The sequence below is a fragment of the Arabidopsis lyrata genome (assembly GCF_000004255.2).
Source record: "Arabidopsis lyrata subsp. lyrata unplaced genomic scaffold ARALYscaffold_6, whole genome shotgun sequence".
Classification (NCBI taxonomy): domain Eukaryota; kingdom Viridiplantae; phylum Streptophyta; class Magnoliopsida; order Brassicales; family Brassicaceae; genus Arabidopsis; species Arabidopsis lyrata.
This window is the reverse complement of record NW_003302550.1, coordinates 3,961,149-3,981,849: the sequence shown is the minus strand read 5'-3', so window position 1 is coordinate 3,981,849 and position 20,701 is coordinate 3,961,149. Positions and strand designations below refer to the sequence as shown.

General features: G+C 37.1%; 6 protein-coding genes and 1 long non-coding RNA gene across 8 annotated transcripts; 3 read left to right on the top strand and 4 right to left on the bottom strand.

The window, feature by feature from the left end:
- Nucleotides 1-39: 39 nt before the first annotated feature.
- On the top strand, nt 40-1,992 carry LOC9309504 (ribosome biogenesis protein TSR3 homolog). Its single transcript, XM_021023677.1, has 10 exons — nt 40-222; nt 291-319; nt 422-468; nt 562-627; nt 715-755; nt 848-984; nt 1,124-1,214; nt 1,319-1,390; nt 1,497-1,612; nt 1,721-1,992. Exons 1-10 carry the CDS (start codon nt 143-145, stop codon nt 1,846-1,848), a joined length of 807 nt encoding a protein of 268 aa, XP_020879336.1. The 5' UTR covers nt 40-142; the 3' UTR covers nt 1,849-1,992.
- Nucleotides 1,993-2,075: 83 nt separating this feature from the next.
- Nucleotides 2,076-4,768, top strand: LOC9307473 (regulation of nuclear pre-mRNA domain-containing protein 1A). Its single transcript, XM_021023676.1, has 7 exons — nt 2,076-2,548; nt 2,670-2,917; nt 3,146-3,301; nt 3,381-3,540; nt 3,633-3,778; nt 3,857-3,892; nt 3,967-4,768. Exons 1-7 carry the CDS (start codon nt 2,473-2,475, stop codon nt 4,555-4,557), a joined length of 1,413 nt encoding a protein of 470 aa, XP_020879335.1. The 5' UTR covers nt 2,076-2,472; the 3' UTR covers nt 4,558-4,768.
- Nucleotides 4,769-4,815: 47 nt separating this feature from the next.
- LOC9307472 (NADPH-dependent 1-acyldihydroxyacetone phosphate reductase) lies at nt 4,816-6,407 on the bottom strand. Its single transcript, XM_002871356.2, has 3 exons — nt 5,977-6,407; nt 5,563-5,722; nt 4,816-5,252 (listed from the first exon to the last, which is right to left on the bottom strand). Exons 1-3 carry the CDS (start codon nt 6,314-6,316, stop codon nt 4,913-4,915), a joined length of 840 nt encoding a protein of 279 aa, XP_002871402.1. The 5' UTR covers nt 6,317-6,407; the 3' UTR covers nt 4,816-4,912.
- A 430-nt stretch (nt 6,408-6,837) lies between these two features.
- Nucleotides 6,838-7,255, bottom strand: LOC9309503. Its single transcript, XM_002871355.2, has one exon. The coding sequence runs from the start codon at nt 7,129-7,131 to the stop codon at nt 6,922-6,924; it is 210 nt and encodes a 69-aa protein (XP_002871401.1). The 5' UTR covers nt 7,132-7,255; the 3' UTR covers nt 6,838-6,921.
- A 3,689-nt stretch (nt 7,256-10,944) lies between these two features.
- Nucleotides 10,945-14,183, top strand: LOC9307471 (transcription factor TGA4). 2 transcript variants are annotated; one of them, XM_021023672.1, is made up of 9 exons: nt 10,945-11,402; nt 12,180-12,348; nt 12,430-12,510; nt 12,587-12,646; nt 12,734-12,811; nt 12,881-12,944; nt 13,030-13,301; nt 13,389-13,616; nt 13,715-14,183. In XM_021023672.1, exons 2-9 carry the CDS (start codon nt 12,190-12,192, stop codon nt 13,865-13,867), a joined length of 1,095 nt encoding a protein of 364 aa, XP_020879331.1. In that variant the 5' UTR covers nt 10,945-11,402; nt 12,180-12,189; the 3' UTR covers nt 13,868-14,183. The 2 variants fall into 2 exon arrangements, with proteins under 2 accessions (XP_020879331.1, XP_020879332.1); XM_021023673.1 differs by lacking the exon at nt 10,945-11,402 and adding an exon at nt 11,435-12,002.
- Nucleotides 14,058-14,648, bottom strand: LOC110227852. The gene is made up of 2 exons (XR_002331511.1): nt 14,566-14,648; nt 14,058-14,465 (listed from the first exon to the last, which is right to left on the bottom strand). It is a non-coding gene; the product is annotated as an uncharacterized LOC110227852 (long non-coding RNA).
- A 756-nt stretch (nt 14,649-15,404) lies between these two features.
- LOC9307470 (probable inactive receptor kinase At5g10020) lies at nt 15,405-19,416 on the bottom strand. Its single transcript, XM_021022373.1, has 3 exons — nt 18,216-19,416; nt 16,353-18,005; nt 15,405-16,229 (listed from the first exon to the last, which is right to left on the bottom strand). The coding sequence occupies exons 1-3, from the start codon at nt 19,138-19,140 to the stop codon at nt 15,652-15,654; spliced, it is 3,156 nt and encodes a 1,051-aa protein (XP_020878032.1). The 5' UTR covers nt 19,141-19,416; the 3' UTR covers nt 15,405-15,651.
- Between the last annotated feature and the right edge of the window lie 1,285 nt (nt 19,417-20,701).

Here is a 20,701-nt window from a genome sequence, read left to right as displayed (position 1 = left end):
ACTAACACGTGTACTCAATTTTATTCGTTTCGGTTTGGTTTAAACATCGGTCCGTCGGTTACCTTTAGAAACCCTAATTTACATATAAAACCCTGAGCCGATCAACAAGCCTTTGCATTTGTCGGAAATATCGCCGGAAAAAATGGGTTACGGGAAGCACAATCGATCTAGAGGAGGCAATTCGAATCGTGGTCAAACTAGTCGGACTGATAATCTTGGAAGGTAAAATCTTATCTTTGCGAATTGAGGTTTATCTCTGTTGAGTAATTGTGGTTTCGTTGAAATTGCAGGGAAGATGAATCGCTTCCTCTTGATCAAGGTACTGAAAAATTGGATTTTTTTGTTGTTGTGGTGGTTATGTGATCGGCTTTAATTGTTGAATATACTACCCGTAATGCTCTTATTGGGTGATTTTATATAGAACCTGAGGGAGAAGCACCAGTTCCAAAAGTTCAATTGGCAATGTGGGTATGCATAGTTTCCTTTTATGTTTGTTCAAATCCAATGAAATTGCGAAGAACAAATTGCTTCAATACTCACTACTGTGTTTTGTTTGTTTAGGATTTTGGTCAATGTGATGCAAAGAGGTGCACAGGTCGTAAGCTTGCTAGATTTAACTTGTTAAAAGTAAGTATCTTGAGCTAGTGAAATATATATATGTCCTCTTCTTTCTAAGTGTTTCAGCTGAAAATCCTGATGCGATTGAATTTGTAGGAGTTACGGGTTAACACAGGCTTTGGAGGAGTTGTTTTAAGGTATACCTGTTATTACTGTATCTTAGGGTCATTTGTAATGACATTAGATGATGTTTTTAGTATTTTAATTCTAAGTCTTATGATTTTGGCAGTCCAGTTGGTAGACAATGTGTTTCAAGGGAAGACTATGATCTGATTAAAAGGAAAGGATTAGCTGTTGTTGATTGTTCTTGGGCACGTCTAACCGATGTCCCGTTTGCAAAGCTGCGTTGTACTGCTCCTCGTCTTTGTAAGAACTTACCTCCTAGCTGATAAATATAGATCAAGCCAGATCTTTCCTAAAAAATTTTTCTTTCTTTATGGTTGCAGTACCATGGTTAGTAGCAGCAAATCTTTCCTAAATTTTTCTTCTTTCTTTATGGTTGTAGTACCATGGTTAGTAGCAGCAAATCCAGTAAATTATGGAAGGCCATGTGAGCTATCTTGTGTGGAGGCTTTATCTGCTGCTTTAATTCTATGGTGAGTCCATAAATAACATCTTCTCCAAAACCCATCTATCTCTCTTTTTTGGTCATACATTATCCCGTTTTCTAATGTCTTTCTCTGTTTGTTTTCCGAATCAGTGGGGAGAAGGAAACTGCAGAACTTTTGCTAGGAAAATTCAAATGGGGTCATGCTTTTTTATCTCTTAACAAGTAACAAAACCGGAGAATCTAAACATCTTCACATCATTTTGCTTTTTGATTGGTGAATACAATTGGAGTATGTGTTTTTTTTTAACAAGGTCTCGCTATATCGCAGAGATATTCTAAAGGAGTACTCGAAATGTGAGAATAGCGCTGAGATCATCTCAGTTCAAAATTCTTGGCTTACTCAGCAAACTCAGATCCCAAAACAACCACCTGCCCTCGAAGAACGTAAGTCACTTTTTTTTTTCTTTTAAATCTCTCTGTTACTACCAAACGTAAGATGCAATCTCACAAAAAATTTAAATATTGCTTCTGGTTCGTTCTTATTTTGGGTAGATGTTAAGAAAGATGGTGAATCTGGTGATGATGAGTCAGAGGATGATGAGGAAGATGGTCTCCCTCCTCTAGAGAGGAACATGAACCATATCAAATTGGAAGACAGTGAGGAGGAAGACAGCGAGTGAAAGCCATTGGAGAAATCCTTTTTGATCTAAAAAAAAAAGTTTCTATCTTTGGCTACCCTTTTCACCGGATTCTTAATAAGTACCATGTAGTATAATGTTTTTATTTTTTTTTATTAATAAAAATATCTACTATCCATTCTTAGATTTTTAAAATTTAAAGTTTTTGTGTTTTCCAAGTAAAGATTAAATCTTTTTTTAGGTCAAACAAAATGAGAAATAATTGAAGTGGAACAAAAATATGGAGAAAAAGAAAGTGAAAGCCCATCTTTAGTATCTTGAAAGCAAAAAGAAAACTCAACTTTCCTGATTCCTCTCTTCCCTGCGATTTTAGCTCTAGGGATCGATTTCGGCGTCAAACGTCGTCGTTTTTGACTATCTCCTACTACTACTCATCTGCTTCTGCCTTCTAGGGTTCTTTTTTCTCCGTTCACCCTCCGCCGCACAAGTAGTCCAGCTCCGCCGCACAAGTAGTCCAGCTCCGCCGCATTCTTCTGTCTCACAGTTCACCGGCTTTAAGCAAATCCGGCTGCTTCTCACTCAAATTCGTAAACCACTTGGAGGATTTGAGCTTCTTTTGCCTACTGGAAAATCTCTACTTTCTAGGGTTTTGTGAGTTTTGGTGGGATGAGTAGTGTCTTCAGTGAACAGATCCTGATTGATAAGCTCGCTAAGCTCAATAGCACCCAACAGTGCATCGAAAGTATCCTCTTTTATTCACTTTTATCTTGAGTTTATAAAAAAAAGTTCTTACCTTTATGCTTAGATCTTGTAATTGTGTTCAATTTTCCCATGTTTGGTTTCTTGACTCTTTTGGAATTAAGCTCTCTCACATTGGTGTATATTCAATCGGACCAAAGCTGAATTGATCGTTACGACATGGGAGAAACAGTTTCACAGTACAGAGATGGCTCAGAAAGTCCCTCTTATGTATTTGGCTAATGATATTCTTCAGAACAGTAAGCGTCAAGGTAATGAGTTCGTGCAAGAGTTCTGGAATGTTCTTCCTAAGGCTGTTAAAGACATTGTTTCTCAAGGAGATGATTATGGCAAAAGCGTTGTCTCACGTTTGGTATTTCTCTCTATCTTTCTTTCATTCTTCGTTGGAGCGTTTCTTTCATTATATGACGGTCAATGTCTGGTTAGGCTCAATCTCATGTTTTGTGTTGGGGTAGTGTAGTGTTTGATGTTAGGGATAAAGAGATTTAAGGTTCTTGAGATGTGTGATGCAGGACAGAAAACATGAATAAAGAAGTTAATTTGCTAATTGGAATATTCGGTATACGTGATTTGTATGTAGGTCAAGATATGGGAAGAAAGAAGAGTGTTTGGATCCCGTTCAAAGAGTCTTAAAGATGTAATGCTTGGAGAAGATGTTCCCCTGCCACTTGATATCAGCAAAAAGCGGTCTCGCGGATCCAGATCTGGAAAACGGGATTCAAAATCGTCTAGAACGGTAAAACACTAAACACCAAGATTTCCTTTTCTCCTCTATTAATATCAGTCAAATTTCATTTTTTGGCCTTTGGAACCAGAAATTATCATCAAGTGGGGGTGTGGCTGAGAAGATAGCATCAGCATATCATTTGGTTGTTGCCGAAAACTCAAATGAAGAAGCTGAGATGAATAAATGTAAGTCCGCAGTTAAACGAATCAGGAAGATGGAGAAAGATGTTGAAGAAGCCTGCTCTACTGGTAAAAATCTGTTTTACTAATATCAATTACCAACATCTACCCTGATTTTTTCTCAAAATCTAGTGTTAATCGACATATTTGTATCTCTCCAGCTAAAGACAACCCGAAGAGAAAATCTTTGGCGAAAGAATTGGAAGAAGAAGAATACCTTTTGAGACAATGCATTGAGAAACTTAAATCTGTCCAAGGAAGTAGAACTTCCCTTGTGAACCAGCTTAAAGATGCATTACGCGAACAGGTACGAAATGCGTTTTTGCACTTGGCAAGTTCACTATTTCGGTAATCCATTTTTCATTCTTTTGCTTACTTGTGCCAGGAATCCGAACTGGACAATCTTAAAGCTCAGATTCAGGTTTGTGTTTGGATTCCCACTGCATCTTTGACCAACTTGAGCTATAAGCTAATGAACCATTTTGTTATTATTAGGTCGCACTAGAACAAACAGAGGAAGCCCAAAACATGCAGAAACGGCTTAATGATGAGGATTACGCATCAAAACCAACAGCTGCTGGCACTACGATAACCGAGACAAATGACAACACAAAATCTGGTCAAGCATCAAAAATGACTCCTGCATCTATTGCTGCGATGCTCACAGCATCAACCTCATCACACATGATAATGCAATCTGTTCTATCTTCATTCGCAGCTGAAGCAACAAAGACTTCTGGTCTATCCAAATCAGAGAGCACAATTCCAGTTTCAGACACTAATGCTTCGTTCCCTTCTTACAACAACTCCCAGAATCAGACACCTACCACACAAGGTCAGTACAATGTAATACCTAATCCACCACCACCACAATTCCTAAAACCACCGGTAATGAACAACCCTTACGGTTTTGGCAACATTCCGTTAATGCCACCTGGACTTCCGCCGCCACCACCACCACCACCACATTTGATAGGTAATCAACAGCCTCAAATTCCTCAGTCGAACTCAGCTCAGCAATCTCAACAAGGTCCAACTTTCCAACCACCAGGGATAATGTATTACGGAGCTCCACACCATTCTTAAAATTAGAAATTATGTTAGTTAATAGCTTTTAGATAGTTCTGACCCTTTTTCTTATCTGATCGAATGTGGTTTCGATTTTATATTGTTGGGTCAAATCAAAGTAGAACTACTATTCCTATGGTTGTAGAATCCTCACCTTTTTCCCGTTACAGATAATTGTACCACAAGGTTTTACAACATAATGTAATAACTTTCTCGTGTTTACTCTCTATCTCCTTCATGCATGTATGTAGACTTCTATACCTTAAGAACCGAACCGACACAAACATGGAGACATAAGATTTAATTAACAATTTGAACAAATCTTTTACATTCGTGTTTATGTTACATTCTGTCTTAAACCCCAACCTGATTATCACTTCTTCATTAAAACCTGCTTCTGGAGAAAATCTTTGAGCCATAGGGGCATATGGTACATGACTGCCATGAGGGTTGAATACCTGCCTGAAGAGAACCAAGCGGGTGGGTTCTTCTTCAGCACTGCAGCTACGGTGTCTTTGGCGAATGTTTCTGCAGGAGTTGGCTTCATCCTCTGTGATATAAACGCCCTTTCTCTGATAGCTTCTTCATAAGGCTTGTATAGTTTCAGCTCAGGCATTTTGTTGAAGGTTGCCACAGCTGAGTTTGCTATGTTTGTTCTTATTCCTCCTGGGACAACGTTGATGACATCAATCCCAAAGGGCCGAAGCTCCAACCTGTGTTTTGCAGAAATCATAATAAGCAATTGAAAAACCAATACCATTCCGTACTGGAGAATTTGAACAACTACTCTTCTCATGAACATCAAGAACCATAGACCTAACCCAACATCAGATTTTAGTCATCAGAAATAATACTCAAGTTTGATCACACCTTAAACTGAGATCAAACCATTTTAACAATTCTTAGTTTACTACCATCAAATCTCCCATTGACAGAGAAAGCACAAACAAACATATACAAACGACACAAATAGCGGCATTTGATAAGTTAAAACAGTGGAATCATCAAATCTGAAAACGGAACCTCAGGGTATCGGTAAGAGCATGAATAGCAGCTTTGGTAGCTGTATAGACACCAGCCCATGGACCAGGTGCCATAACAGTGATACTTCCAACGTTGACAATCTTTCCCTTTTTCTTAGACACCATGTGAGGTACAACAGCTTGAGTCATCCTCATGGAACCTGCATTGATAAGTTCACTTCTTCAAAACTCTAACAACCCAAACGCAACTAACATGATCAACACACGTATTCGACAAAGCCAACAAATCAGAGAAACAAAAAGCTTTCATCTCTTTCACAGAATTAAAGTAAATTCCAATGATTCACTAATAAGCATAAAACCAGAAATCCAACTCAAACTATTGAAGGTCCAATAAATGAGAGAACTTTGACACACATTCTGATAATTGAAATTAAAAATTCAATATTTTTACCAAAAACATTGGTGTTGAATGTGTTCTCCATGGCTGAAATTGGAGTCTCCGCCAGTGGTCCGACACACTGAACTCCGGCGTTGTTGACAAGAACGTCGATCTTACCGAACTTATCAATAACCTCCGACAAAACCTTACTCACATTCGGGTCAGATTGCACATCGAGCTCCTTCACGAATAACCTCGAATCTTGCTCTAGATCCGTCATCGTACTCCGTGATCGACTCGTCGCCACCACTCGGCATCCCTTCTCAGTGAACTCACGCGCCAGCGCGTGACCAATCCCTCCCTGAGAGCATCCCGTAATCAGAACCACCGGACTCTCGTCGTCGCTCTCCATTTTCAGAGCCCTCTTGAGTTCTCAGATTGATCAACAATGGAAGTTTTTATGTTCAGAGTTTCTCACATCATCATGTCTAAAGAAGAAAGAAAACAATTTGTTGATAATTTATTTTCTACCCCACAAGTTTATTAATTTGTGATTATTACCCCGTAAATTAGTCTTTTTAACACATCACCACTAAAAACAAACAAACTTTCTTACAAGTCATTTAAAGCTACAAACTATAAAACTATGGTCCCTTTTGTGAAAACCCTATCTATGTGTTTTGAATCTCTTCAACTTCTTTTCACTACTTCAATTGAAATTCTCTGTGTTTTAGTTCTTCTTACAATTTGTCAAATTAACACATCTATATGCTCGCATCACTCACGTTAATCATCTCTTTTGAACATTGACAATTAGAAAAACTTACTAATTTAGATTCCATTAACCTCAAAGAAACTGTGCTTATTACAAAATAACCCAAAAGATTATAAAAACAAATAATCTTTGATGAAGGTAAGAGAAGCAAATGAAAGTAATAATAAGGATTATTTGAAATCATGCCTAAACCATATTTGCATCATGAGGTCAACGTGACTTAGTACAACGATGTAAAATAATTAAGCAGAGAAAAAGCCACTAGAAACAGCCACAGCAAACTGAGATTTAAGTTCAAATTTCCTCATCAAACTTTCAATCTTCTTCTCCTCAATCCCAAACATCATCAACCACCCAACCTCCGCTGAATTCGATGTTTTCTCTGCCGTTAAATTCACCTTGTGCTCACATTCCTCTGCCACTAATATTGCTATGTCCGCCGATGAATCCATTGCTCGATCTTCCTATATCGGTTGTCTCCAATTCTATGCCAAAAAAAAACACACGAGTGTATTTATATTGTTTCAGTGTGCGGGTTTTGAATGAGGAATGTTCCACTTTCTTTTTGTGTTAATCATATCTTATAGTTAATTCTATTGGTTTTGATGGTTTTCTTTCTATAAAAGGTGTGCACCAATACTTGTTTTAGTTAGAGACAATGGTTTTAGAAACCTCAATTAGTCGGAATTGTCCAAATAATATAATACTTTTTTGTGGAATCATTTTATTCCTCATTATCGAAAGTTCGAAGACCCAAATCTGTTCAGAATACTTTATTGGGTCATAAAGTATTATTTCCCAATCTTATAATATAAGCCCAATATGATAAAAACTTACAGCCCACTCTTGTTTTTTTTCTTTTTCTTTCGGGGGATCAGGAAATGATATGTCTCTCTTCCACGACGATTTTAATAATCTTCTTCTAGATAATTTATCAATAAAAAAACAAAAATCTTTTACTTCGACTTAAATTACTACTAAACGAAAAAAAAAAGATGCTGAACAGAATTTTATTATTGCTAAATATTCAGCTTATTTAATATAGTAGAAGAAGAAGAAAAAGTAAAAGAAGAAGATATAATGTAGTCAAAGGTAGGAACCAAAAGGAAAGAGAAGAAAAGGAAGTAATCTTAAAAACGATGATAGTTCCCATTTTGTCTTGGGGATAATGTCGCAAAGACTTCCTCAATTTTCTTACTTCTTCCTTTTTGCGTTTTTTTTTTTTTTTTTTTTTTTTTTTTTTGATATATCATATCGGCTATCCGGTCAGCTCCGGTAAGAACGCACCGAGGTGCTACATAGTGGACTTGTCCACCGTGTTAACGGGTAGACCCTTCGGGTAAACCAATTTCTTACTACCAGGTAAACCAATTGGGCCAAAGCCCAACTAACAAATTTCCCATATAATGTTGATAACAGCAGGGGAAGAAGTCGAATCCGGAGGGGAGGGAGTTTCACCCAAACACCCCTAGGCCCGCCCACCACCATGTGAGCGCGTTCTTTTTCTTTGTTTCTAGAAAGATATACAATATATCCTTATTTGATATATTCATATGAAATTCAGTAAGAATGTAAGATATATATATATATATATATATATATATATATATATATATATAATGAGTATTTAGAAAGTAAGTTACTTCGATTAATTAATCAAATTGGCTATAAAACTATTACGAGTCTAAATTCATGTATATGAACATACTCAATATTAATTGGCTACTTAACAAATCTATCTTTTTGTTTCAAGAAAACCCTTGCGATGAAATTCATCGAATAAAACATCATAACTTTACACCTAGTAAGTGGATAAGTGGGATCTACTTCTACTGCCTTTTTTTTTTTTCCTTTTCACGTCAAACACACTCACATTTGAGCATACATAAATAGAAACAACAATATATATATATAATTCCTTTAAAAGCTTTCAAGTTTGCTTCGATTTACTTGGCATTCGTATCCTTTTTATCTCCACGACCAAGGTTTGAGCTAGGTAACACTTTTCCAACCAAAGCATATATAGAAGCTTGAGCTACGAAACCATTTTTTTTTTTTTTTTTTTTTTAATAACTCAGGGGAATCCCAGAGTTATGGAGGGGTCCAGACTAATTCTCTGGGGGAGGTGCAGTCCACAGATAGACTCTCTCTCCGGGTATGCAAATGGGCCGAAAGCAAGGGTCCATATCCATGTGGCCAAGTGGAGATCTAACTATTGCGCGTTTGCGGGGAATCGATCTCTGGCTTAGACCAACATGGCAACTCCTCCACAAGTGGCAACCACTAGACCAAGAACACTTGGTTTGCTACGAAACCATTTTGAATCATCCGTCTTCCATGATCTACAATGTCGAGTTGCTCCCAGACCAAATCCCAAAACTTTTTGTCATACTTAACTTTTTAAATAATCTAAAAACTTTTATGGGAAAGGATGATCCACCAACTGCAGTTTCTTGCCTAGGTTCTTCCATAATATATAGTCAAAATTCGGAAAATCAAGGATACTGGAAAGATGCTTGGTGCCGAAAGAATAGTTGATATAGTCCATGTCTGTAAATTCGAAGGACATTTAAAAATGCATAATCTACCGTCTCAGCTTTTGTTCACAATGAGAACATTGAATCCTACGACATTTAACTGGATGTTAACCCGTCAACATAAACCACTTTCATATAAAATGTTTTATCTTCGGTGGACTATTTATCTTTCACGAATGATTGGCTCTACGTTGGGGCACTTAATTATAGAATCCTTTCTATGATATTTTATAGATTAAACAAAACTAAAAATATAATATCTTTTAGAATGTGGCTAAATAAAGTCGAGTTAAATATTACAGGGTTCGTGAAAACTCTTATAGATTGATTTCAAGACATGGGTATAGTTAGCCTAAAATACAAATGAAAAATAAGAATGACGACACCCACTCTTAGTGGCAAACCACTTTTAATAAGATAGCACTCGAGAATAAATTCCACAAATAGGCATTAAGCAAAGAGTTTGTGCGTCATGTCTCATTAACAATCTTTTTCGAAATTCTTTATTTTCATAGTTAATGTTCTTTGTGCTCTAATACATAATATCTTGTCTGAAATTCGACATTGGACTCTTTCGGTAAAAAAAAAAGAAAGAAGTGCGTTGTTAAAGAAATTTGCGGAAGAACCTCCCGCAGTGACGTCTTCATTATTTTGTTTGCTAAATGTCTTACTCACGGCCTTAATCATATGGAAAAGAAACAAAATAAGTGTGAATTTGTCAGGAAAATAATGCTAGGCAAACAATGTAATACATGAAAACAAGAATTATATATATATGTATGATAACATACTAAAGGAAAAGGGAAAGTTGGTTAGATATTGTTTATACAGAAAAATGCACCAAATCACATATTTTAGTTAGTATTCGTTGTGCTTAAAATAATAAGTAAAGAGGCAAGTGGATAGAAGTTGTGGTCACAAAAATATGTCTCCAATGGAACTTGAAGAGCCAATCTGTTCTAATATCAAAATATTGTAATATTTCTTTGTCAGCTAAGTGATTCCTTCGCAAAGGTTTTTTTTTTTTTTTTTTTTTTTTGAAAAAGACCTTCGCAAAGGTTCGTTTATCTTTTTCAGTATATAAATATTATCAAATAGTAGGATTTTATTATTAACAAGACGTATATGTGAATCTTTTTAGTTGGCATAACCTACATATAAAACTATACCTAAATGTTGATATAATTACATTATATAAGCGTTGCTTAGTAATCTGAAAACTTCAAAGATTACATGCTGATCGTTTTGCTTATAAGAACCTCAATATTAGGCCAATATTATTGTCCTCTTATTTGATCAGCATGCTATAGAACTATCAAAACTAATGATTTCGTACACTCAAGTCTTATTATTTTATTTTATTTTGTTGACGTCAGGCTTGTGATTATGTTACGTGTACTTCGTTTCATTGTTTGATTGATGTCTTATAATCCCAACATAGAAAGTTTAACCGCTTCTCATTCCCGCGACAAAATATTAACCACAATAATTTGATTTACACTCTTCCCACGCGCTACTAAGCCGCGCGTGTGTCGTCAATTGGCACGTCGTCACCGACTTAGACTCGCCGCAAATTTTGACGTGTGCTGGATAATATATCGTTGAAAATAAAATAAAAACTATTTACTATATATTCACAGAATATGAATTAATACTGAATAATCAAAAAAAAAAAATTACTTAAAATTTTCTAATATACTTGGTGATGTGACATGACAAATGAGAGAAAACAGAATAAACAGAAACAAAATTTAATTAAGTAATAGAATAATATTTATTAAACATGTCAAAATTAGTTTTTGACTCCAGTGTAGCTGCTGTATTTTACTTATTGCTTAAAAGACAAATATCACCGAAGAATCAACAGAAAATGAAATTTCAGTTTTTTTTTTTTTTTTTGACATTTATTAGGATATAGAAAATTTAAAGAACTCAAATCAAAGGGCTCTCTTTTAAAGTTGTCGTGTTCTCTCGCATGATTCTTCTTCGAGATGACAAGTTCAGAGAAGGAGATTTTATCATCCCTTCTGCTCTCGAACCGGTTTAAGCTGCAGATTTCTAGGCCTTGCGTTCGATTTAGCCGCTGAAAGTGAAAAGTTCCTTTGCTTTTGTTCTTTTCTTTCCATGGTTTCCGCGGGAAAAGTTCGTCTTTTTGAAGCCCTTTTGACACAAAAGACCAGAAGAAGGTTCGACTTCAGATCTCTGTTCTTTCTGAATTTTTATCTTTTGGGTTGATCATGAATATCATTATCTCTGCTTGACTCGAAAAAAGTTCGAAACTTGTGTTTCTCTGAAACTCTTTGATTCTCTGTTGTTTATTGTTAATCGATGATTAGGGTTTATCGTCGTTGACTGCAAATTGAAAGCTGTAATTTCTTTCTGATGGTTGCTTCTGATAGATTGGCTATCTGATAATTTGGTTCTATCTCTTATCCTCTATACCTTCTTCTCCGAGTAGACTTTTAATCGAATATTGACTTCTGTACAAGAATGTCATATCAAATCAGTGAGAGAGAGTAATGGAATTTTTTTCCTTATTGGGAGGTGTTTAAGATGGTCCACCATTAGTGGCTAAAAGAAGAAGATACAGTAGGATCCAATAACTCTGACAATGACATTTGAATTTGGTCTGTTTTAGGAAATGCAATTAGAGGTTTTGAGAACATATTTCAATGATCTTTATCTAATTGACAACCTTTCAATAAACACTAGTAAGCACAGGGCTTTTCTGGTGTATATGAGACCGATGTTTCGCCTTATCAATGGAGCTTATAGAAGTAGGGAAGGTAGTAGCTAGGGTTGACGAATTGGGTGATGGAAAATGACTTAATGCCACAACCTTTCCTTTTTCCTGTTTGGCTGCAAATCACTTACATATCTCTCTTTAACTTGTGATCTCGTATCTTTGCAATTCTTGATTTTGATGAATGAAGTTTTGTATGTATCTCTTTTCTTGTTGCCAGTTGAAGAAACATGAATACAACATCGACACATTTTGTTCCACCGAGAAGGTTTGAAGTTTACGAGCCTCTCAACCAAATCGGTATGTGGGAAGAAAGCTTCAAGAACAATGGAGGCATGTATACGCCTGGCTCTATCATAATCCCGACAAACGAAAAACCAGACAGCTTGGTACTTCGAATCTGTTTTATATCTCTGATAAAGTATCTCATTTGAATTCAAAAACTAATGCTTTCTTTAATCATTGTTCAGTCGGAGGATACTTCTCATGGGACAGAAGGAACTCCTCACAAGTTTGACCAAGAGGCTTCCACATCTAGACATCCTGATAAGGTAAGTTATAATATAGCTCATTTGGTTATCTTAATTCCGTGAAGATTTTGTCATTTTAATCTTTATGTCTCCACAGATACAGAGAAGGCTTGCACAGAATCGGGAGGCAGCTAGGAAAAGTCGTTTGCGCAAGAAAGTATGAAACTTTATGTTTCCGCAACTCGTAAAACAGTTTTGGTTTGTTTGTTTTCTTTTAACTGAGCGATAGAGTCTTTTCTTGTAGGCTTATGTTCAGCAGCTAGAGACAAGCCGGTTGAAACTGATTCATTTAGAGCAAGAACTCGATCATGCTAGACAACAGGTTTGCACAAAATATTATTTTTCCTTGAGTATCTTGTTGATATAATAATTTGTGATCATAATGTTGCAGGGTTTCTATGTCGGAAATGGAGTAGATTCAAATGCTCTTTGTTTCTCAGATAACATGAGCTCAGGTTTGAATCTTTCACCTTTATTAGCCTTTACGTAGTTTCCATATCTCTCTCAAAATTAATTCATCAGTTTTGTTTTTCTTGTTAGGGATTGTTGCATTTGAGATGGAATATGGACATTGGGTGGAAGAGCAGAACAGGCAAATAAGCGAACTAAGAACAGTTTTACATGGACAAGTTAGTGATATAGAGCTTCGTTCGCTAGTCGAGAATGCCATGAAACATTACTTTCAACTCTTCCGAATGAAGTCAGCCGCTGCAAAAATCGATGTCTTCTACGTCATGTCAGGAATGTGGAAAACTTCAGCAGAGCGGTTTTTCTTGTGGATAGGCGGATTTAGACCCTCAGAGCTTCTCAAGGTAATAGAAAAAACCGTCATTAATCCATAAAAAGTAATGTTTTTTTACAATGATTTAGGATAAGGATTCATTTTTGTTGTTGGCTAGGTTCTGTTACCGCATTTTGATCCCTTGACGGATCAACAACTTTTGGATGTATGTAATTTGAGGCAATCATGTCAACAAGCGGAAGATGCGTTATCTCAAGGTATGGAGAAACTGCAACACACATTAGCAGAGAGTGTAGCAGCCGGGAAACTATGCGAAGGAAGTTATATTCCTCAAATGACTTGTGCTATGGAGAGATTGGAGGCTTTGGTCAGCTTTGTTAATCAAGTAAGAAAGAAATATTTTAACAAAAACTAACGCGATTATTAGGAAAACAACTGGTTTCTTGAGTTTGTTGTTGTTCTTAAACTGTTTTGTTGTTGTAGGCTGATCATCTGAGACATGAGACATTGCAACAGATGCATCGGATCTTAACCACGCGACAAGCGGCTAGAGGTTTGTTAGCATTAGGGGAGTATTTCCAGCGGCTTCGAGCTTTGAGTTCGAGTTGGGCGGCTAGGCAACGTGAACCAACGTAATCAAGGTGCTTAGATTTCAACAAAGGTTTGATTGAGTCCTTAGGAATCAAGAATGGAGTTTGCTGGTGACTGGATTTTGGACAAGAACAAGAGTAATAACATAAGCTGCTGCTTGATGGTGATTCTTGTCTTGCGGCTAAACGAAATGTTGAAGTTAAGTTGTAAATATGATCAGCAACGTAAAGTTTGTAGCTTTTTAGAAACCAATTTTCGATTTTTGTTCTTTTTTCTGTATGTAATGTAATATTATAGAATTACATATGATTTGCTTGTTGTATATTTGATTCCAATGTGACATTAAGAATTTGATTTATAACCGTAGCAAGTATTAAACAAAATAAGTATATAATAGAATGGGGGAAGGGAATTATAAAAAGACATGAAATGATAGGTACATTGAAGCAGTGGATCCCGTCAAGACGACTTAACACACTCGTTTCCTCAAAAATACTTGCTCTATCTATGTCTTCGGCTAAGATAACGTCTATTTCGTTTTTCATCATAACCAACTTTTTGAAAACGGGGCTAAGGTAACGCCTATTTCGTCTTTGTCGTCCGTGTAGTCTTTGTAGTAATGACTCTCTAAGCATAGACGAACCTACAACCATGTAGTTGCATCACACACGGAAATAAAGTACCAGAACATAAGATATTGCAAAAACAATGTAGTATGCCTCCTTCATCGCACATAATGATACCTTAGTAGATGAAGATGTTCGCGATGGTCAATGTAGTCTGCCTCCATCGCACAGATCTTACATTGAGAGACGTTCGCGTTAAAGATGAGGGTCTGTTTGACAAAAAAAAAAACACACAATAGTCCAATGGTAGTAGATAAGATAAGGGTCTGTTTGACAAAAAAAAAAAAAGTTAAGAGTGTTCGATATCGGTTTTTGGATCAGATGCGGTTCACATTATTCGGACATTGAGTTGTTCGGTAAATAATAAATAGTTAGCAAACTAAAATCATATTTATGTTAGTTGTCATTCCAGTTTTCAAACATAAAAACAAAAATTAGAATTAATGTTATACATTTTGTGAGTTTAAATTCTAGAATTCTCTATATAAACAATATTAGTTATCGGATCCACAATGTTATATATATATTGAACTTTTCTAGTTCATCTTAAACTAAAGAAAAAGATGTAAAACTTAACATTATCATAATTTCATATCTATCAAACTATACTCTTAATCTAGTTAGCTAGGCTCGAGAGTTCTGAAAAAGGGTTCTACTGCTTAGCTCGCTTTGCAAGATAACTTGCGGGGAGTTTGGAGAAACGAGTGATATTGTGAAGAGCAATTGCCATAACAAACCACTGGTTCTTTTTCCTCTGTCTTGTTTTGGTGCATTGAAAGCTACCGACAATGAGATTAAAATGCATGGAGAGATTACGTTATATTCCTCAATAGACTTGTGCTCTGGAGAGATTGGAGAACGTGAACCAACGTAATTAAGTTGTTTAGATGTCAAGAATGGTTTGAGACCTTAATCAAGACTGGAATTTTAAGAGGAAATAAATTTAGAAAAATCAATAAGCAAACACGAATGTTTGTGTCAGAATCAATGGGATTAGATTTTCTTCTACCTTTACAAGGAAGGGGAAAAATAATCAACAAAAAATAAATGTAAGAAGAACACCTGAGGATCTGAATCATCTGATCAAACTACTAAAGAGAAACATAAAACCAGAAAAGAAGAAGAAAAAATGGGATGATGGGTGAAGGGAAATCCATGGAGATTTACAGAAAAATTTAGAGAGAAGAAAAAAACAAACAAATCTCAGGCAGAAATTGAAGTAAGATGATCAAGAACTTGTCTCATGTTAGGCCTTTCATTGACAGAGACAATGCACCTGATTGCAACAGCAAGTGCATCCTCCATTCCCTTTGAGAACTCTTCCCCACCTGCTATGTCTCTGTCTATGCAATCCATTCTCCTACCTTCCTGATCACACAACCGCACCCAATCGGTCAGATCAACGGCTCCTGTTTGACCCGAGATTATGTCACCCGCGCTCCGTCTAGTCAAAAGCTCCATGAGAATCACACCAAACGCATAGACATCGGATTTGAGTGTTGGTATTGGTTTGGAAGCTGAGGAAAGTTCAGGAGCAGAGTAACCGAGTGCACTCATGTTTAGTATCTGTTCCGCTACACCAGATGGAGTCATCAGACGGTGAACACAGTAATCGGTTATTCGCACGGTATTGTCGGGACTTGTGAGGATTATGTTAGTTGGCTTCAAGTTCCCGTGTGGCATTGCTCTATCATGAAGGTAGAGAAGACACTGAGCCACTTCAACTGCAACTTTTAGTCTTTGGCTGAAGGACATTGGAGAGTACCTCCGAGGAGTAGTCTCTGCACAGAAAGATTAAAACGGTAGATCTCTTAAGCCTCAAGGGTGATTACTTTTTGTTCAAACAAGATACAGAAAGGCTTATAGTTACAGGAGTAAAAAGACTAATTAAAAGAGCTTCTAACCGTATAGATGCATGGCCAAGCTTTCTCCTCTCAGGTAATCAGAAAGGAGGAGTCTTTCTTGTTCTCTGGGACCCCAATAGTATGCTCGCAACGGGACAATGTTAGGATGTTTTAAAGAGCCGATTTTTTTGGCTTCCCGTGCAAAATCTTTCTTATGCCTCACGAGTCCAACTCTCAACCATTTCACCGTCAACATGTGTCCATTATCCAGTGTTGCTTTGTACAGTGTTCCATGGCTGCTTCTACCTAGGACTTCTGCAGGAGCTCGGGATAACTCTTCTGCTGTGAGTTTTAGTGAAACGTCTAAGAAGAAGAGTTCTCCGGCCAATCGATCAGGTGAGTAAACATCTAACATCACAGGCTGGTCGCTAAAACGGGGTGAGGAGGATAGTGGGGAGCCTCCTGAAGAAGACTTCCGTCCAGATGCTGCAGGATAATCATCAAGGAGGTTAGGGTTTGTAGGGGCTGAAGTAGCGGGCACACCATGCTCGGATATTTCAGCTTCAAATCCGGGTATCCCGGATAACGACCTTGAATTCGCGGTGAGCAAGTGATCGTTTGAGAAGCTCAAAGATGATGATTGCTGCTCAGCATTTGAGCTGAAGTTGAATAAGGAGGGACGAGAAGAGCGTCCAAACTTGGCGTCTCTAGTCGTGGCTTGGTCTGTAAATCTATTCCTCCCATGAAAGTCCTTGAGCTGTGTTCGATGATACGCAAACAAGACAAAAAGAATCATAAGAGCAGCTCCAACTGAAGCAACAATAATCGCTATTCTTATGCTTAGCTTCGAATGATGGTTTTTCCCAGGTAAAGACATATCACGAGAAGAATCCGCTGGAATCCCGCCTGGGAGACTTAGCTTGGAGTTACCAGGATAAAATGAAGAAGGCGGGTAGCTTCTAAGGTTCTCCGGAATTATGCCTGATAGGTCGTTATACGACACATTGAATCCCACCATTTGGGAAGGAAGCTTATTGGGAATTTGACCCTTGAAAGTATTGTTTGACAAGTCAAGGAACAAAAGGCCACTAAGCTTGTTGAGGTCGCTTGGAAGTTCCCCAGACAGCTTATTATTGGCAAGATTCAGCACTCTAATTTTTTCCATTGTACCTATATCTCCGGGTACCATACCCGTCAAAGAATTGGTTGAAAGGTCAAGTAACTCCATCTGCGGATAAGACCTTAGAACCAAAAGTTCGCTTGCACGTGAACCTCGAAAAGGAATTGGCCCCTCCAAGTTATTCATAGAAAGATTCAAACTTCTCAAGCTTGCAAAAGTGAAGAAACTCTCTGGAATGGAGCCACTGAACTTATTTGAACTGAAATCAATCACAGAGAATTGAGAAACCCCTGAATCATCCCACAGAGAAGGCAAGCTACCAGAGACAGAGTTATTTCTAATGCTCAACACACTTAATCTTGAAAAAGCAGAAGTGAAGTTCGGCAAGCTTCCCGACAAGTTGTTTGAGCTCAGATCAAGAACATCAGGAGTAGCTTCCCACTTTTGAACAACAGATACGTCGCCAGAGAAAGTATTCCCACTCAGATCTATCACTAAGCAACTTTTCAAAGTGGACGGAAGATCCCCAGACAAGCCGTTAGAAGAAAGATTCAACATAGTTAACGTTGTTGAATTGATTTCACTAATTGATCCTGCATTTGAATCAAAAGAAACTCCTTTAATATACATTTATACAACACAGCTTAAGACAATATGACACAAGGGTCTAGTCAAGAACAGGAAATCAGTCAAATCAATGCTCTAAAGTTCAATAGTTTTATTCTTATATCGCCTAAAGTAGCAAGATTCAACAATTTTGGCAAATCTTGCTTAAAAAGAAAAGTTGTAAGATTTCAATTCACCTGTAAAACCATTTCGACTGAGATCTAGCTCAAGCAATGGAATCGAACTCTGCAACAACTCTTCAGGCACTAAACCGAACAACTGGTTACGAGCGAGCTTCAAGATTCTCAAACTCGGCTGTGATCCAAAATGCGGCAACTCACCATTGATCTGGTTGTTCTCTAAGTCAACAATCTCGAGATTCTTGAACGAACCAATGGACTCGGCGCTGAAAAACTTGCCATTCAACGCATTGTGGCTCAAATTCAAGTGACGGAGAGTGTTGGAAATGCTCGAAATGTTTTCCATTGGTAAAGATAAGCCACCATGGAAACGATTACAGCTCAAATCAACGAACTCAACATTCTTCAGCTCAGTGAAAATCTCGCCAACATCTCCCCAAATCTCATTCTTGTGCAAATCCAAAGATCTTAGCTGCTGGAGATTCCGAAACCCACTAGGAAACCCACCTTCGAACTTGTTGGAAGACAAATTGAGATGATTCAAACTCCAAAGCTCCGAGATCCGACCCGGGATAGGTCCATAGAAACCATTGTCTGATAGATCTAAGTGTTGAAGCGACGAAATTCCACCCAAGGAAGGAACGACCCGACCCGAGAAGCTGTTTCCGGATAAAGAGAGGTTACGAAGACGAGTGAGACCAGAGAGAGTGCTGAATTTGAGTTCGCCGGAGAGACCACGACGGTCGAGATTAATGGCGATGATTGAACCGGTTTCAGGGTCGCAAGAGATACCAGGCCAGTCATTAGGGCAAGTAGATGGATCAGTGAGGCTGCTTGTATCGGACCATGAGATTCGTTGGTGTGAGGTTTCGTCTCGGATCCCTTTACGGAACTCGAGTAGAGATCGGAGCTCCGTCTCGGTGACGGCGTTGGCACCGATGAGGAGGAGTGAAATGAAGCAGAAAGTGAGAAAATGACTCATTTAGCCCTCAAGAATCTACTCCACAGAAGCAAATGCAAACTGAGAACACACAGAGAAAAAACCCTAGTAAGGATTCATAGCTAAGAGAGAGAAGAGAGAAACAGAGAGACGGAGATTTAGGGATTGTACTACTCGGAATCTGGAAATTGAAAGAGGGGAAGAAGAAGAAGAGAGAGAGAGAGAGAGTGTGTGTGCGTATGTTTTGTGTTTGAGGTTTTCCAAAAAAAAAAATCGAATTTTTTTATTATTTTTCTTTAGTTCTTTATGGTATGACAGTTTTTCTGCAATCAGAGATTAATAGTTTCCTATTTAAAGTTTAGATATTTTATAAACTTTTATCATTTTAGGAATTATGATTTTTTTCTCTTTACCTACTTTACTCGTTAATGGAAACAATTTTTTAAAAAACTTTTGTTGATGGAATCTAATTACTGATTACTCTCTAGTTCTTTTTGTTTTTTGGTAACCTGAGTGCCATTTTATTTTCACTCATGTTAGGGTGGTCGTGCAATGTAACCAAACCACATAGATGGACTCAAAAAGGTGTTTTTAGAAAAGTTGAATTTTTCATGTTTGAGTGGATATGATATCGAAACTCAAAATGTAGTTAGATGAGTTTGAGCATCAGTGTAAATATAATGGTTTTGAGATATGTGTACATACTATTGAGACCAGTGACTATTGTTCAAAAGATTTTACTGAAATCATACGGTGAAAAAAGAATACTTTAAATGAAAACGATTTGTTAGATGTGTCATTAAATTTTGTTACACTAATTGCGTCAAGTCACTTATAACAATAAGTAATTTATCATTTTTGTAGTACTATCAGTCGTCATATCACACATAGTTTAGGAAACATCATTTATTTAAACGTAATGAATGATACCAAAACCGATAGAATCAAAACCAGGACATAAATATACCAATATCTTTGTTAAAAAAGATATACAATAAGTAATATTAAAACAAAAAGTGAAAAGAGAGGCAGAGAAGTGGTGGAATAATACTATATGCTTAGTTTTGCAGATAAGTAAAAAAAAAAAAAACAGACTGGAAAGGACAATGGCATGTCTTTGAGTCGCTGTGTCTTTTTCTCTTTTCTCTTTTCTCAAGAAGAAGAAAATTCGCACCCAAACCTTTTTTCTCACATCACATGCAACACAACGTGACGGGGATACTGTAACGCCGTTAAGTTCTTTGTCCGTACACTGTACTACTCCTTAAACGGGACGGAGTGACTAAATAAGAGAAGAACGTGGTGTGTCATACTCAATTACTACTACTCTTCCGGACCAACCTGTCTATTTTTTCCCTAATCACATATTATTGTGAGTAAATTAGCTAAATATGACCGTAATTTGTTATTTTATTTTAGTAACTAATTGACAAAACATAAATTCTTGACATTTCATCCAAATCTAAGAAATTCTTGACTACCCTAAGGTTAATATGTTGGTAATGGAAAATAAGCTTTTTTGAAAATAGATGGCACTGTTCGACTGATTCATTTCTATATGTATATCCTCGTCGCGAATTTTAATGAAAATACAATATGAACA